General features: G+C 36.0%; 1 protein-coding gene across 1 annotated transcript; it reads right to left on the bottom strand.

Moving 5' to 3' along the window:
* Positions 1-497: 497 nt before the first annotated feature.
* Positions 498-15,527, bottom strand: LOC135689064 (trifunctional enzyme subunit beta, mitochondrial). Its single transcript, XM_065206168.1, has 20 exons — positions 15,372-15,527; positions 13,303-13,350; positions 12,067-12,127; positions 10,773-10,817; positions 10,259-10,290; positions 9,581-9,648; positions 9,057-9,144; positions 8,668-8,789; positions 8,214-8,279; positions 7,860-7,915; positions 7,564-7,600; positions 7,221-7,268; positions 6,635-6,674; positions 5,761-5,885; positions 4,869-4,948; positions 4,429-4,476; positions 2,957-3,044; positions 2,205-2,279; positions 1,599-1,763; positions 498-745 (listed from the first exon to the last, which is right to left on the bottom strand). The coding sequence occupies exons 1-20, from the start codon at positions 15,430-15,432 to the stop codon at positions 707-709; spliced, it is 1,392 nt and encodes a 463-aa protein (XP_065062240.1). The 5' UTR covers positions 15,433-15,527; the 3' UTR covers positions 498-706.
* Between the last annotated feature and the right edge of the window lie 1,034 nt (positions 15,528-16,561).

The raw sequence follows: 16,561 nt of genomic DNA, 5'->3' as shown, positions 1-16,561 counted from the left end.
ACCCAGTATTTGATATGTCTTTTATCAACGATGTGCTTCAGGGGCATCATATGGCATAAATGGAACAGGCATTGAAAAGGGTCTTTGATGACAAACAGTGATTTTGTCACTGGTGATAAAGTGGCTAGTATTCACGTATGAGCATGGTAAGTCTGTTTGGTGTGAGATCATTTTCAGTGGCAGGACATAATGCTAAATTAAACACAGGTATGAACTTACTGAGGTTCAACGTCATGACGACTGGTCGTAATCTGTATTGACTTGGAAACTGTACCAACCAACAAGTCTCGCATTTCGCACCAAGTTAATCAAACACTTGCGGTTGCTGATAAAAAGTGTACTTTTTGTATAATACGTCAGGAAGTCGACACTTTTAACATGGGCTTTTTCACGAACTTAAGTGTCACAACAATCTCGCCGAAGCAAGAGACAAGGCCTTCAAATATTTCTAAACTACACTTTATACAAAACAGACAAAAGAAATTCAGCAACGCAACTCGAGTTCAAAATTTGTCATATTTAAATTACAGAAATTGAGTTAACATGACTAAGAAACTATCCACTCACACAGGAGCTGCAATGCGAAGGAGCGGTGGTGATGCTTGCAAATGAGTTATAAATACATACAGAGAAATATCACTTGACATTTGTAGGGGGGAGAGTCCAGTTACAAATTATACAAGCTGAATTCATATTTACGCAGTTCTTACTTTGAAGGGTAGCGCTCGATGATCATTCCATGTCCCTAGAATAAAAGGAGAACTAAAATATAGATGAGAACATAGGGAGTTGTCGCCTGATAATCGTACCAGGGACGCCGGAGAGGGGGGGGGGTCAACCAACCCATTTGCCCTTTGATAGGAGGGGCAAGGTTGTTTAAGTGCCCTTTATTCATGACGACACCTCTCAAAGCTTGTAAACAATTTCCGTTACCGTTAATCCGTTACAATAAATACCGTTAATTGATGATTTTTAATCAAATGAGTATTGGATAAACTTCAGTATCAAACACAAGACGCAATGCAAACTGTATAATGGCATGAGAAAACAGCAACGTTTAGGGCGTTTATTGCAAACTGTTTTTCCAGTGCCAAGATGAGAAATTTTAGATGAACCATAAAGTGACAAATTATTTACAAAGCTTTTAACTTAAATAAACTTTACAGGAATCTGTTTTGCTGTGTTGGGAATAATCAGCATTTGTTAACTGTGAGTTTGGAGAAGCCTAAGGCAACCAAGAGCTGATCTGCTTTTCTTTCGATAAGGAAATTCGGCAGTAATTCCCAACAATCGATATTCTTTAAAGAACACAGAAACTGTCGTTCTGCTTATCAAAATCGGCGGGGTGACAAGTTATGATTTTGGTGGACCTAATGGCTACAAACTTTTTTAGCAGATAAGGATACTGGAATATAAAATTGATAAAATGACCGATTTAGAAGGAATAACCTTAATTATTTCCCATTTGGTAATTAAACGCAAACATGACGGATATGGCTCATATCTCTGTTATGAAGGATGTAAACGAAACAGGTATTAATGTCACAAGAAAGCGAGGAGTACCAAACAAGGGGCAATTCAGAGACAGAAATACTCACGTGTCCACCAGCCGCACACGCTGCAACCAAGGCTACGTTTTTATCTTCTTTTATTAATCTATTTGCCGCAGTTGTCACCAACCGACACCCGGTTGCTCCGAAAGGATGTCCAATCGATAAACTGCCTCCCCACAGGTTTAACTTCTCCATTGGGATTTGTCCAACCTGTGCAAAAAGGTAGACAAATAGAAATTATGACTGCCTTAGCAAGTTTAATATTACACAAATTGAAATGTTAATAAAAAAAATAAACAGAAAACATACAAACTAATATTGGGAATGGTCGCTTTGATAAACAACTGGCACGTTATTTCTGCTTCATCGTTTACATAAGAGAGTTCTAAAATAATTGATATATGACAGGCCTTTTAAAATAAAACATTCCGCAAATAAAAAAGATCTCAACACTGTTAAAACAAATTCTTACTTGGAAATGCATTGATTTATAGCAATTGGTTCTTTTTATGTTTAAAAAAACGATCAAATTGACGAATATAATCTGATCGGATAAAACCGGACCTTGGATTCTGCCTAACAAAGTCCTTAAAAATTCTCTTGGTAATGTGTGATCAAGTGTAAAAATGTGTAAAAAGTAGAGATGTTTACCTTTTCCTTTCTTCCCATAACATTTTTGCCAAACCAATCAGAATCCATTGCTTTTAAATTTGCTAAAATCTGACCCTGCAACAAGATAGGTAAATCATTTTTCAACTATCCTCAATAAAATGGCTGCGAAATGGGAAAGGATTAAGTAAAAGGTCCAACTACTCATTTATGCTAAAAGCGACAAAAGCAGCAAACAGGAAGTTCAAACTTGCACCAAGAAAAATTGTTTGCTTAAAAATGCAAAGGCAAGTTCTACAACTTCTCAAATGATTTAGAAAATGATAAGTTGTTTAGTACCACAATAGGACTGGAAACGAGTGACGTAAAATTAACATGAGACAAAGGTATGAAAGAGTTTTCCATAAAGACTTTTATGGTGAATTAATGTACTTCTTTAACAGTTATTATCTTGACTTTTCAATTTGTACTTCAATCAAGACCAAATATGAACGCCTTCCTAAACTCTATAGCTAGACAAAACAATGGCATCAGGCTTCGACTAGTCAAATCAATTGTACTACTGCTACTTAACTCTTCTCCTTCTCCTTCGCAAGGACGATGTTTATTACTCAGCGAAAGGCTTAAACCGATCACGTGTTTACTTTGTCAATCACATGTTCACTGACAACCTTAAAACATTTAAATATAGCAATATTGTAATGGAGGGGGGGGGATCAACCTGTGTGCAGGTTTTCTTACAATGCTTGCATGGATGATAGTTTCTGAGCTATCATGACAAAAATAAAACTCACAGCAAAAGCTTCGTGGATCTCAAAAACATCAACATCTGAAAGTTTTAGGCCAGCCTTGTTGAGAACATCTGGAACTGCATAGGTAGGTCTGAAATTGAGAGCGAAACTTGCAACTAAGTTCTCGTGAGAAGGGACGAAGTAAACATACAAAAGTTTACGCTTACTTTTAAGATTTAACATAAAACAATACCCTAGCATGTTGCAATAAAATCTCAAAGGTACTTGCGCAATCGACATGCTTAGCGGCAGCTGTCTTGCGAATTTGACTGTGTTTCGTACTTCCATGTAGTACGATATTAGGCCGGTTTTGAAAACATAGTCGCAAAAGCATGCCGGTTGCACAAAAGCCTTTAATCGGACCGTTTGGGACCGTAGCTATATAAGACCGTATCATGTTATTAAGAATGATTCAATCTATACTATATGAACACAGATAGTCTTTACAAAATTATAAGACCCGTTTGTAAGCTTTGAAAGAAATTAAGTACATTCCAATGCAGCTGCAATTCAGATATTTTTTCATTCAAATAAACTTTTTGGTTCTCAAGCATTTCTGTAAGCTTGCATAACTTTTCCGAAATTAAATCTGTCTTTATCTACTTCGTAATTTGTTTTTATATAATTTTGGTCCTTAAGGCCATTATGTGAGCTGTTTTGATGACACTGCGTGCAAAACCAATTTAAAAAACATTTTTGTTTGGAATTTGCAAAATGTTTTATAAATACAATAAAACTCCAACAGTCATAGAAATAAAATCATTATTAATCTAAAGTTTGTTTTTTTACAAAATTTTCTTCCCTATTGATCAATTACTTACAAATACGATAAAAGCATTTCAATCTACGTTTGATTAAATATTCTGCATCAACATAAGTGACTATTCTGTGATATATCCGAGGTCAAATGAGACTGTTGAAGGCAGTCTGTCCCTTCAATGATTGGCTAATTTGAACAATAGGTCTTCCCGCCTCAACGGATAACGGATTACGATGCTTGCTTTGGCTGGCCTAGTTGCGGTAGTAGATCACATTTGAAACTGCGTGCAAAAAGCTATCGATAATGGCAAGAAGATTTAATTACTGGAATTAAATGATGATAATGGAAGCATTTCTTTTAGCTGTTGACATGTCTGTCGCACAAACCAAACAGGGAGCCATATTTTTCTAGCTACAGCTTCACTACAACGGGAACACAGTCATTTGATTCAAAAGCTCTGGAATTTAAGTTGTCTCTGATTGGTTTAAATCGTTCTATTATCGATCAAGCTCGACAGTGTGTGAATTTCACTCCTGTGAAAATAAAGTTGAGCACAATAGGGGACACACTGCCTTTTACTGGCTCGAGCATATTTCTGAGAATGAACAACAAGAAGTGGAACAACCGGAAGCGAACAAAAAGTAAACGACCAGCGTATATAATGGTCAATGTGGTAAGTAGGATTTTCAAACAGATTTACCAATGATTTACTTACCCCAGAAGAAGCTGATCTTTCGGGTCGATTGCAACAAAGGTGAATTCCCTGTAAATACAATGCTTATTAGAATTCTAACCGATATTAAAGTAACAAAAACAGCAGGATAAATCAAGATGGTATGGGGCTCGAAACAAAAAAATGACATTGAATTCGGGATATCATTTTTATCCATCAAGCATTTGCTTGCTCACAAACCTTCATGAAATATTTGTTAACTGCGACTGCAAAATGTTCGAAGAATTACACAGAAGTGTGGAGAATCAAATAAAAAATGCGTAATTGCCTATCACAGACGAGGGGCAAATCACTCCGTGGAAATCTTGTAACCTTTGGCGGAAATCCAATTGTTTTATGTAAAATCTTTTGGCCAAATCTCGACAAAATTTGGCCAATCAAACTACGTCACAATGGAAGTAGAATACAATAGTTTTGAGTACCTGAGGTACGCTTTGGGTTTGAAGCCCAATTTAAGCGCTTTCTCTTCGGTCATGAGGAGAACAGCAGATGCTCCGTCGGTCTGAAATCAAAATGTGTAAACATTACATCGACACCTTGTACTGTAGGAAAGTTTGCCAATGATGCTCCACAATGAGAAGCAGTGAAAATTATTCAAAATGGGAAAGCAGATCATGAAACTGAGCTGAATTGGACAGAAGAAGTCGACAAAAGCAAGAATGGTCGAGGAAGCAATGTTGTTTGACATCTGACAAAAAGTTCTAAAAAAATGTAACCGAAAATCTGTGAAATTTGGAAGCAAATATAAAGAAACAAAGCATATATACCACGACATTAGTAGAATTCTAAACAAAACGGTGCAAAGCCCCCAATTATTCTGCTTGAAAATGCGAAACAAACTGCCCTCTCGTTTCAATGTTGCACCATACAGAGGCAAAGATGATAAAATAACAATTATAACGGCAGAAGATGATCGAAACCATTGCAGAAGACGAAATGCTTCTAAGTAGTATTGCAAGAATGGCGCTAGAAATTATTTTTTGCAAGGGATCACTCACTCTCCAAAACTATTGGCATCAAAGTTGAATCATCATAAAAATGAATGCTACGGTCCGACCAAATGAAAAATTTATCCTTCCGACCAACGGAAAGGTTGTGTGATTGCTAAATTAGCCTCACGAAGTGATTGCGAATTCATCCAGTTTTATTCCCCAATGTATAGCAAGTCTTTAATAGTCTTTTGGTGGTACAAAACTTGAAAATGGCTTTGAAAAAAGGAAAACATTTCAGTAAATTAAAGCCTTTCGTCTGACAGCCATTTTCAAGTTTTTAATCGTAAAACGACTTCTTAAACAAAAGAAAAAAGGAACATACCAAAAATGAGGCATTCGCAGCGGTAATTGTCCCATGGGGCTTTATGAATGCCGGTTTCAATTTAGCCATCTGCTCCATAGTAGAAACGCGGACACCATTGTCTAAAGTAACCGGGTTGGCTACACCTAGGGTAATTCAAACGAATTCCAGGTAAGGTACAGGATCACAAAGCATCCGGGCTGGGATAGGTTTACTCTAGTTCATACCACTACAAAGGGAAAATTAGCGATATTCTGTGCACTTTTAAGAAACATCTAAACGAATGTTTGTACATTCTAAGAAAACCACTGTTTCTTAATTTAGTAAGGAATGGCAAGAATAAATCATGCAATTTCTAAAACTGGTCATAAATTGAACTGAAGCACGGTCAGGCAAGATAAGTTTTAGAACTAAACTGATCATGCAAAATGTTTGAAAAGAAAATAGACAGAACTCGACTTATTAAAATGGTAAGCCAATCAAATATTCCAAACAATATTTCACGTAGAATTAGCATAGATGGGAACTAATTAATAAACAAAGTAATATTGACATTATGAAAGTATAGGGAAATAACAGAATAACAGAAGTCAGAAAAAACAGAAATATTATTAAAATATGAAAATTTGAAAATATAACCAACATACTACCTAGCAAAAAGTGGAAATGTTTATTCAATTGCAAAAAGTTAAAAGATTGAAGAGAGCAATTTATCGACGTTTTCGGTACAAGCATCATTTTAACAATCAGAAACTTGCTTGAACTTGGAACGTTAATTTCATATCTGCTTAAAGATTTTTGAAATTGTCAAAGATAGGGTTTTTAAAACAACGTCATATCTAAAGGAACGAATAAACATGGGTGTAAATGGAAACAAGGAAATTATTCAAATTACCTGGCACTTTGTATGGCAAAACATCGTCGAGTAACCCAGCCTACAAATGAAAAAGATTTCACTCTTAGTATTTAATGGCAGGTGGGGCAGATCGCAGATGTTATCAAAGAAAGGGCTCTGGACTTTATGCATTGAAAGAGATTACGGAAGTTGGTTTAAAATGCAAAAAACATATCATAATGATCTAAAAAAGCTTGTTATTACAACAAAACTTTAAATCAAGTGACAAATGAAAGGGTTAATTGACGTGAATAAAGTTATGAACCAAGACCAGAGGTTAAATGGGCCAAGAACCTGTGCTCACGTGGTCATATCTCAGCCAATTTGTAATACCTTTAACTGATTTTGCAGGTTTAGCGGTACTTCATGATGCCTTCTCAGGTTATGGGTCAAAAGTTCAGAAATATATTTTTCTGACGTCGTCACTTTGGTACTCTATAAGATTGGTCCAGAACACCATCCACGCAGAACTGTATACTTACAAATGCACAAAGCTTTATTATTAAAGTACGATTCATTGCTTCTTATGTGCCACAAGAAAATCGTCTTTTGATGTCAACATGAGATGACAAAATACAGAACTTACGTCTTGGGCCTTCTTAGCAAAAGTGTGTGAACGAATTCCGAACTCATCCTGAAAGGTAACAGTTTAAAGATCATCATACAAATTGTGTGTCTCCCTTTCTTCCACTTGCAATATTCCTAAATGGGTCTACTTAAGCGGGTATTCAATAAATACAATGTGCATTGAAATAACAACTGTAGAAAATGACAGAAAATCTTAAAATTTCAAAACAATAGCACCGACTGCTAAGCAACAACAAGCAAGGTGTGTCCACTTTCCATAGGGTTAAATGGTCGTCGAATAACACTACTGATACGTACAACTATCATTGATTCTGTCACACAAAGCATACAAAAAGACCAACCTGTTCCTGTCGGCTCACTTTGAATGCTGTGCAAAGTCTGAAAAAAAATTTAAAATATCAACTTAAGTCCTAAATCTCATTGGAATTTGGACCTCCAGGAGGGGATCCAATGTACCGTAGAAATGCCATTTCCCAATTTCTCATTGGCCTTTATCAATTACACCAGAATTTAGCATACACCGACTGGCAAGAAGAAAGTAACCAGGGGGGGGGGGGGAGGGGTGGAGCTTCATCTTTTTGTCAAGTCACGTTGCCAACGTTGCCATTATATGCTTCAGGTAGCGTTAGATTTTTACCTGTCTGCGCTGTGTCCCATGGTTTCGTTTGTTGAAAATTCGGCAATGGCAGGAAGCTACAACGAAACACAAAAATCGTCAAAATGCAATAAAAATTACTGAGGTACGTGGTGTGGGGGCGATCCACAAAAGCGTACGAGACGCTCGCCCAAGACAAAAGGAATTGAAGATAATCTTCAGATACAAAATAAAATTAAATAAATTCATTTTAAAATTAAAACGAATAGATTGGTTTCAACAATATTTCCAGCTTTCTGACGAAATTCCCAGAATTCGATGATCGGTGTGTTGGTAAGAGAGAGGGTTAACTATGAACTGATAAGCAAGGAAAATCATAAAACTGCATTCAAGTACCTCTGGTACAAGATGCTTGGGCCGCAAGGATGCCAACAACCCCAGCTTCGCTCCCATGGTTTTTGCCTGCAAAAAGCCAACATAAACATCATTAATTAAAGTCGATTTAAAAATATTGGTTATTGCAGCTAAAGTCATAAATGAGTTTTTTCTAAAAGCAATCTTGCTAATTAAGGTATTCAAAATTTCTGATAATTGCTAATAAAGTTTTTCATATATACATGAAAGAGAATTGACCGAGTACATGATCGGGAAAGGAGAAACGTAGTTGTAACAAATGTAGTTTTTTTAGTTGTAACAAATGGCCTGTTTATCGATAAGCTTGGTGGAAAAAGGAGATGAAGGAAAAAACAAAGCAGTCAGTGGAGTTGCAAGAATATTTCACTAAAGTAGACGAAATTGTGATATAAAAGATTGAAAATTAGAAAAGTGCCACTGTACAATATGAAGAGACCTTTGGCATTTGCATCATCTTTCCTCGCATTGATCTGTTGAATTTGATTGGTACATCCGACATGAAATCGACACCGCCTGCGATCGCCGTGTCAATCATTCCGGCTTGCATGAAACCAATCACTGTAAAGGGATAGAATATCACGTGATAGTTTGATGACAGTGGGAATATTCTCTGCCTGAACGCTCGTCTTAAAATGCTCCGTTATGACTTTTATCAGGACTAGGAAATTAGCTTACAAAAGACGCATCTTTGTGCAGTATGAATTGATCAACACATGCTCTATGAATTTGAGATGTCATTCTAAACGCCCCAAATTTCAAATCATAAATACATTTCAGGCTGCGGTTACTTAGTACAAGACAATCTTGCAGTTGAAAAAGCCTTACTTGTAGCAATCGCCTGGTTGGATGATATGCATGCCATTGTCACAGTGTGTGCAGGGATCCGGTCAGAAAACCCGGCACTCAGCATTGCCTACGAAAATCAAAACAAATCAGACCTTTCAATGCTACCTACAAAAGTATTCAATAAATAACGTGCTTATTACCTTCATGTATCTTCATATTTACATAATAGTTGCCAGTTGCCGAACACGGAAGATTTAAGCTGAATGCGTTCTATGTGTTACAAAAAGAGTTTATCTCTTTCATCGCTTTCGTAGTGAAGATGAAAAAGTTGGAGCAAATAAGGCAATATAGAAGTAATACTTTGCACATCATGAATAAAGAACATAGCGAGAATTCCTACAACAATTTCTTTCAATCAACCAAGAAAAAGTGCTAAAAACGCTGGGTAATTGAATGGAACAGTGAAGAAAGAAAGCTTTGCTAACGGATGCTAGTTGCCATCTGTTTGAACGACCAGCCTTAAGCTTGAACGATAAGTACAGACAAAAGAGAGGAGGGCATACCTCACGTGCGATATTTGTAGTTCTAGCTTCTTGGATGACAGTTCCAATACATACGTAATCAATATCATCTGAAAAACATTGCGAAAATGCGTCAACTGTCGCTTGAAGGCAACACTGCAAAGCATGGGTATGAGTAGGAAATGGTGGTGCATTCAATGCTAAGTTACGACTATTGAGTTGCTAAAGGTTCAGTTGACATGTTCAGGTGTTATTTGCCACTACATTAATGACTTAATGTGATGTGCAAGACTGAAATTGTACTCAATATCATAACACTGTATTGTTATTTCTATAAAAAACAAATCTGAAAAGCATTGAAATGATTCAATAAATTCAAGACAATACAAGGTACATTTAACCAAATATACTTTCTAAAAGCCTTCAATTTATCTTGCATACTAACAGTTAGACGTCACAAGTAACCACCCTATATTGTAAGCCATTTAGTTTTGCAATATTTTTGCAAACAATCTCATTTTCTAAACATGCTGAAAATACTTCACCTGGCTTAAGAATACTAAATCGGGCCATGAAAACAGATTTTGGACCTTTCTATGCAACTGTCACAAGTCCTAGCTTGACAGTGTCTTTAAGCCAATCGCAAAGGTGATCAAAATATTAGGTTGGTGTATGATTCAGGAGTCAATAATGAGGTTATTACTATAAACACTAAATTACCTTGTGACACTCCAGTTTTTTTCAGTATTCCTCTGAAAAATGAAAAACAACTGGTTAGCTATAACAACAAAGAACTTCTTATAACAAGCAGGGAAATATATTATAATCCTAATATAGATTTGCTTTATTGATACTATTAAACTCAAGCTATCCAAACTATAATAAATTGATACACTAAATACAAAAATGTCCAGCGTGACAACCTTTGGGACAAATCTTTGTCTGAAAATTTCAAAAATATCTTAAAAAACTTTTAAGGAAAAAATTTTAAAAACATGGATACAAAAACAAATTGGAGTCCCTTTTGGTCATGGGTCCCTTAGTCATCCAATTTATGTGTCCTAAACTTTTATAAGTCACTGTTCTTAAGATGTATTTCAGGCAACTGCAGCATTTTAAAAATCAAACTGTCCTTTTACCTAATCTGTAACATATTTACGAATCAAAATATCAAACATGATAATTACATGAATTTCAACATCTAAAAGCATAAAAAATTATTACAAATACATACAAAAGTGCTTCTCTTTGTAGGTCATGGGGCATCAAATTCTTGTATCTACGAAAGAAATGGCATATTTGCTTTAAAATTGTTTAAAAATGGCTTTCAAAAAAGCATACAGTATGTATGTTAAAGCTTTTCATCTGACACTCTTCAGAATATAAAACTGTTATTTTTAAATTGTTTCAAATTAAAACAAGCCTTTACAATGATTGTCACAAAGATATCTTCTTGTCTGAAATAAGATTGATATGTGATCACAAGATTGATATGTGACCTAGAGATCTTCTGCAATTGATCTAAATTGATCATAGTAAGTACAAATTGACTAGTTCAGTAATAGGAAAATATGTAAGCAGTGCGGGGGAGGTTCAAAACTATTGTTATTAGTCTCCCAAACAGGGCATTACTTTCAATTCTTGAAAGATGTAGAGTTGGCTTTTTCTTAAACTTTTTGAATTTGAATCAAATAGTTTGAAAGGGCGAAGGAAGTGCTTCTACATTTACAAAATCAGTTAAAAGTGCAACAAACAGGCTGAGACATGGCCATATCATTACAGGCCCTTCCCTCATCAAATCATAATAACATGGTCTCTGTTTTAACTCCAAGAACCAAATAAGAGAAACATGTTTTTCAACCGCAAATATTTCATGGGTCATAGAGCACTTAACTTTTAACTACTTATTTAGGGTCATATCAGTTCAACATGCTAGTGAAAGTTTGATTTACAAAAAATATTTGAATACGGTGCTTAATCAAATAATGCAGCAAAGAACAAAATGAGATTAGTAAAGTGGGTTTCCAGTCAGAAAATTCTATGATATAAGAACAAAGTTCAGTTTCAAGCATTTACAGATCTATCTGTTGCTAATATATGCTATTGAACATAAACTGAAGTATAGGATTTCTACAAGTTACTTCAGTCTGTGTTAAAAGCAGTCCTGGCAGTATGAAATTTGGAAGCGTGCTGCTAATTGCATGCATTGAAAATTTTAAGCGTGCGATGGCATGCAATGTTGCCCTGTTGCCATTACTCTGTTTCCCTATGGGATGGGATTCAAATGAATCTGTTTTAGATTTTGAGTTTCCTAACCTAAGTTTTGGAATAAAAAAGAAAGTACGCCTCAGGAGTTTTAGGCATGTGTGGAGGCGTGCGTGTGCGATCACACGCCTAATATTACCAGCCCTGTAAAAGCAATGCTTCATTGAATAAATTGATGAAATATCACTTTTCCTATGGATTCATGACTTGTTGAACAAATAGGCAAATGGTAATAAAGTCTTATATATCATGAGGGTTCTTACTCTGTTCCTGAGACACAAAATGGAACCCTTGCACCATCTACCAGAACAATATTTTTGCCACCTGAAAAAGAAAAGAACCTTTGAGACCAAAAACTATTTGGACACAACAAACAATCTTTTAGTTGAGGCAATTGTCTATCAGTACACCCCAACATTGATTATTGCACTGATCAAACCTAACAAAGAGTTTTCTTATCTTTATATTCATCCTGTGATGACTTCAAGCCATATTTATATATATATATATACACTTGGTGAGCAAAAGTATTGCACAGGTTTGACAAATGAGTAATGGCAACCACGTTATAAACAACAAGACCATCAATATTAAAACCACTTTTATGAAGCCATTAGGCGTCTTTTTCTAGTTAAAAACCAATCAAATCAATTTTCAAACTGTTGGCAACACTTCTAATTTAAAGATTGAAAAAATTTACTTTTTCAAAAGTGAACAATTTTGACTTTTTATTGGACAGTCTTGCGGCTTTGAAACCTTTATGAGGCTTGCTGGAAGTTTGTCAGAAAGTTTTGTAACAGGTACTGTTTATTGTGACATGGTAAGTTCAGAAAAACATTTGCAAGATCACATTTAGGTGTTTGAGTACCAAGTTGATCATAAATGGCCTTGTATTTCGTGGAAAGTGGCATATTTTAAGCCATTTTATTAAGCCTACTTACTTTATTACAGCTACTGAGGCACCTGAGTGAACCTGCTTTTCACGGGAAATTTCATTGTAATGAGTTCATTGTAATAAGATAACACAAATTAGTGCAAAGATGAACTTTTTTATTGCAAATGTGTCACAGATATTTTAATCATCATGGCTCAATTTTTGTGATTTTGCAATTTTTGATATTGTTTAAAAATACTCAAAAATCAAGAATATTAATTTACTATTTCCAGCATCAAACCTCGATAAATCTTCTAACATATTCCAGTTAAAAAGTCATCTTATAACTTTTATGAAACTTGCTATGGCAACTTGAATTTTGGTTCGCTAAAAATTTTTGCTGCAGTGCCCCCATTTCTGTTTCAGCCTGCGCAATACTTTTGCTCACTAAGTGTATATATCGATATAGCCACACATCATTTTTAGGAACAACATCCAAGCAACTTCTTTACAATACTACCATATGCAGAAATATTGTTGCTGGTTAATAAAATAAAGAAGATACAAATGCTGTCTCTTGCAGGCAATAATTACCAATTAAATAATAATGTTGAGTGATACATACTTTTTTGTTTTAAAGAAGCTGATGCACTGAAACATCTTGTAGCAACTCCTAAAACATTGAGATGAAATGCATATAACATCTTTAGATAATATTTACTATCAAATTATAATCTGATATCCATAGAAAAGTCACATTTTAATTAAGAAATTAAATGTTAAGTAAAGCTAGGTCTAGACATTTTTTGTCGACTTTTTTCAACATATGTGGTTCAAAGAGGTGACCACTCACCACACCTATGGGAGCCAAGCTACAACAACACAAGACAAAACACATCAAAATGGCTTTGGCAGCACTTTAGAACTTAATCTTGATTGACGAATCCTATACTGGGGATCGACCATATACTGGGGCCCCAGGGGCGGCGTGGGGTGGTATTAAAGGTATTAGTCTAATACCTTTTTATTTTCAAAGGAAGGCGACTTATGGTCTCTGAGATTGCAGGAAATTTATTTTGCTTTTTGTACGCTGCCACTTTTTCACAACAATTTATCGATGCGACCAGCTCTATTCATATAGCCAAGCTATATTTGCTTTTCTGTTCGTTGAATGAAAGCTTTCCTAATCCTCATTGAAATCTTTGAAAAGTGTAATCCATGCCGTAATCAGCAGCCCTGGCCATGGTATTAGCCTCCAAAAACTAATACACTGCCCCGAAATTTCTTTTGTCTGTTGTGGTCTGCATGACGTGAACTTCTCTTGTTGAGCCATGGTAGAAGAATGGGTGAACAGCAGTAAGGTATTAGTTTTTCATTTCTAATACTACGAGGGCCACTGTCAGTGGAAGGGACGGTGGAAAGAGCCCCAGCTCTATTCTAAGGCCTCAGCTTATAGAAAAAATATTTCTGGAAATTAACTTTATGAATTTACAAAATGTAGCTGTACTTTTGCTAGCAATGCCTTTGGATGGATAATTTGATTGACAAAATTTAGACACTGAATATAAAGAGCAACAGTCATGAAATAATTTGTTTAAGCTAAAGGCAGTTGTAAAAGTTGTTTCGTATGAACTGTATGTTTTGTAAAACTTTGATTCTATATGACCGTAGAGTCACAGGCAACATTCTCACATTATTTCTCTCGGTTTCTCAAATCAAATGATACATCTTACGTTTTTTTGCTGCATTACTCTAAAGTAAATCGCTCGCTTTATCGTAATAGAATCTCATTCGCGGGCCAAAAGCCTCATGGTATTAGAATTAATGGGCTAATACCTTGGGGCTCCATTACTGGGCAGCAAACCGCTGTATCAAAACACGATTTCGCTCGAGTAATTTGCCGCAGCCATAATTCATTTGTATTTCGTAGGACCGATCCTTCACCCAAAACTAGTAGGATGAACTACATTACCACAGGGTCATCAGTGTCTGGGGGGAGACAACGGGGGCCAGTGCCTTCAAATAGTTTTGTAAGATATGGTATTGCCAAAGCTATTTTAAACCATCATATCGAAAAAGTCATTTTGCCCACCTTCTTAAATAAGAACATATAAGCTCCACCCCTGTTAAATAGTTTCAGGACCTTGCGGAGGGACCTTCTTATGTCTTAATTTCGGAGCCTAAATACCAATACTTTTCTACTCCCAGCCGCCCCTGTGGGGCCCCCTATACTGGAGAAAACTTTATCAACATTGCTCAACTGGGCAGTCTGTTAGCTGATTGGACTGGAGCCCAAAATGATATAACCTTGCCTTTTCATCAAAACTAGCAAATCTTTATCCATTCTAGACACGTTATCTCAGCTAAACTGAGCCTGAAATCCTCCAGAGAATACCAAAGTAAACAATGGCTGGAAAATATTCCCATTTGAGATTTTTAGCAATGCAATGCCAATGCGTAAGGAGGGTTTTCAAATGTGCATTTTTGCTGCTTTCCTAAAAATATTGTGTGCAATAGTTACAAGTTTGTGCCATACTTTTACATATACAGAAAATCAATAAGTAGCACAGATGTAAAATATTCTGGTACTTTGTCCTTTAGAAACGTTTATGTCATGGCAAAATAACTGAGCAATTTCGCGTTAAATACGTTCGTCAATAAACAATTCAATGTGCATCGAACTTTCTAACTCACCAAATACTTGCTGTGTCTTGTACCCTTTAAATGCAGTTGATATAAGTGTCCTTGAGGCCATTTTTCTGGAGAAGCGACACAAAACTCGTGCGTATAGGCCCAAAGTGACCGAAGGAGAAGCAAACGGACTTTGATCTTCAAGTTCCAGCCTCGCTTTTAATAAGAACAAGCGTATTGTGACGTCAAACAGGGCTGATTCAATTTCTCAATAAAATTATTATGATAGAATCTAGTGAAAACTCTGTCAATTGGCAACAAGGAAATATTGAAAGTTTTACTCTTATAATTGAACAATTCAATGGACGTATTCAGCAAGCATCTTCTACCCCCCATATTATTCCACAGTTTTTTAACTGTAGTTAGAGGCAGTGGTGTAGTGCTACCAAAAAAACAAGAGGGGCTCTTGCCCAAAATTTTGCGAAAAACAATAGCAAAAATAGAGATTTGGCAATTTTCGGCATCAACAAGGGAAGCTCAGCCCTCCTGAGCCTCCCTTGCTCTACACCCCCTGGTTAGAGGTTATAAAGCTCTCTTTGTTCAAATAACTTTTAATGTGAAAATTTTAAAGCAGATACTTTACAGAACTTCTGTTAATTTTCATTCTTTGTTTCAAGCTCAAGGAAGAGGCTGTCACATGAAACAGAGAGCGAGAAAGGGATGCTTTTCCTGTTCTTAAAATAACGTAACTTTTATTTTCTCCTCTTTTGCTTTTCATCGCCACTCAAAATTGGTCTCTCTATAAGATAAGCTTCCCTTGTTACTAGAGAGTAAGTTGCATGTGTTCTACATGTTCAATTTGGAGAGTTCAAGGGTTGTAGTCAGATAAGACGCAAGACTACACTGGTTAAACCCATAAAGGTAGCTACCTATAAAGCCAATGAGGGTTGCAAACATAAGTACAGGCTTCGTTGAGGGTTGGGGGTTTGAGCCTCGACGGGAATTTTTTAGTGAGAGGGGCGAGCCAGCCCTTGCAGTTTTTTGATGCAAAGCTAACATTTTGGCAAGCAACAAATACAGCATACCAATTGATTTTCATGATGAAAAATCAAAATGTGCTATTGGAAGTCAAGACTCTATTAGCAGGACGTCTAATTGTCATTTATTCAGTTTGGCATTGACCGTAAGCACCTTGCGAACAGTATAAGCCTCGTCTTTATAAACATATTTTTACAATACAAACTCTGAGCCAA

The sequence above is a fragment of the Rhopilema esculentum genome, chromosome 9 (assembly GCF_057945365.1).
Source record: "Rhopilema esculentum isolate cy_ngs chromosome 9, ASM5794536v1, whole genome shotgun sequence".
Classification (NCBI taxonomy): domain Eukaryota; kingdom Metazoa; phylum Cnidaria; class Scyphozoa; order Rhizostomeae; family Rhizostomatidae; genus Rhopilema; species Rhopilema esculentum.
The sequence above is the reverse complement of the archived record's forward strand: the minus strand, read 5'-3'. Positions and strand labels throughout refer to the sequence as shown.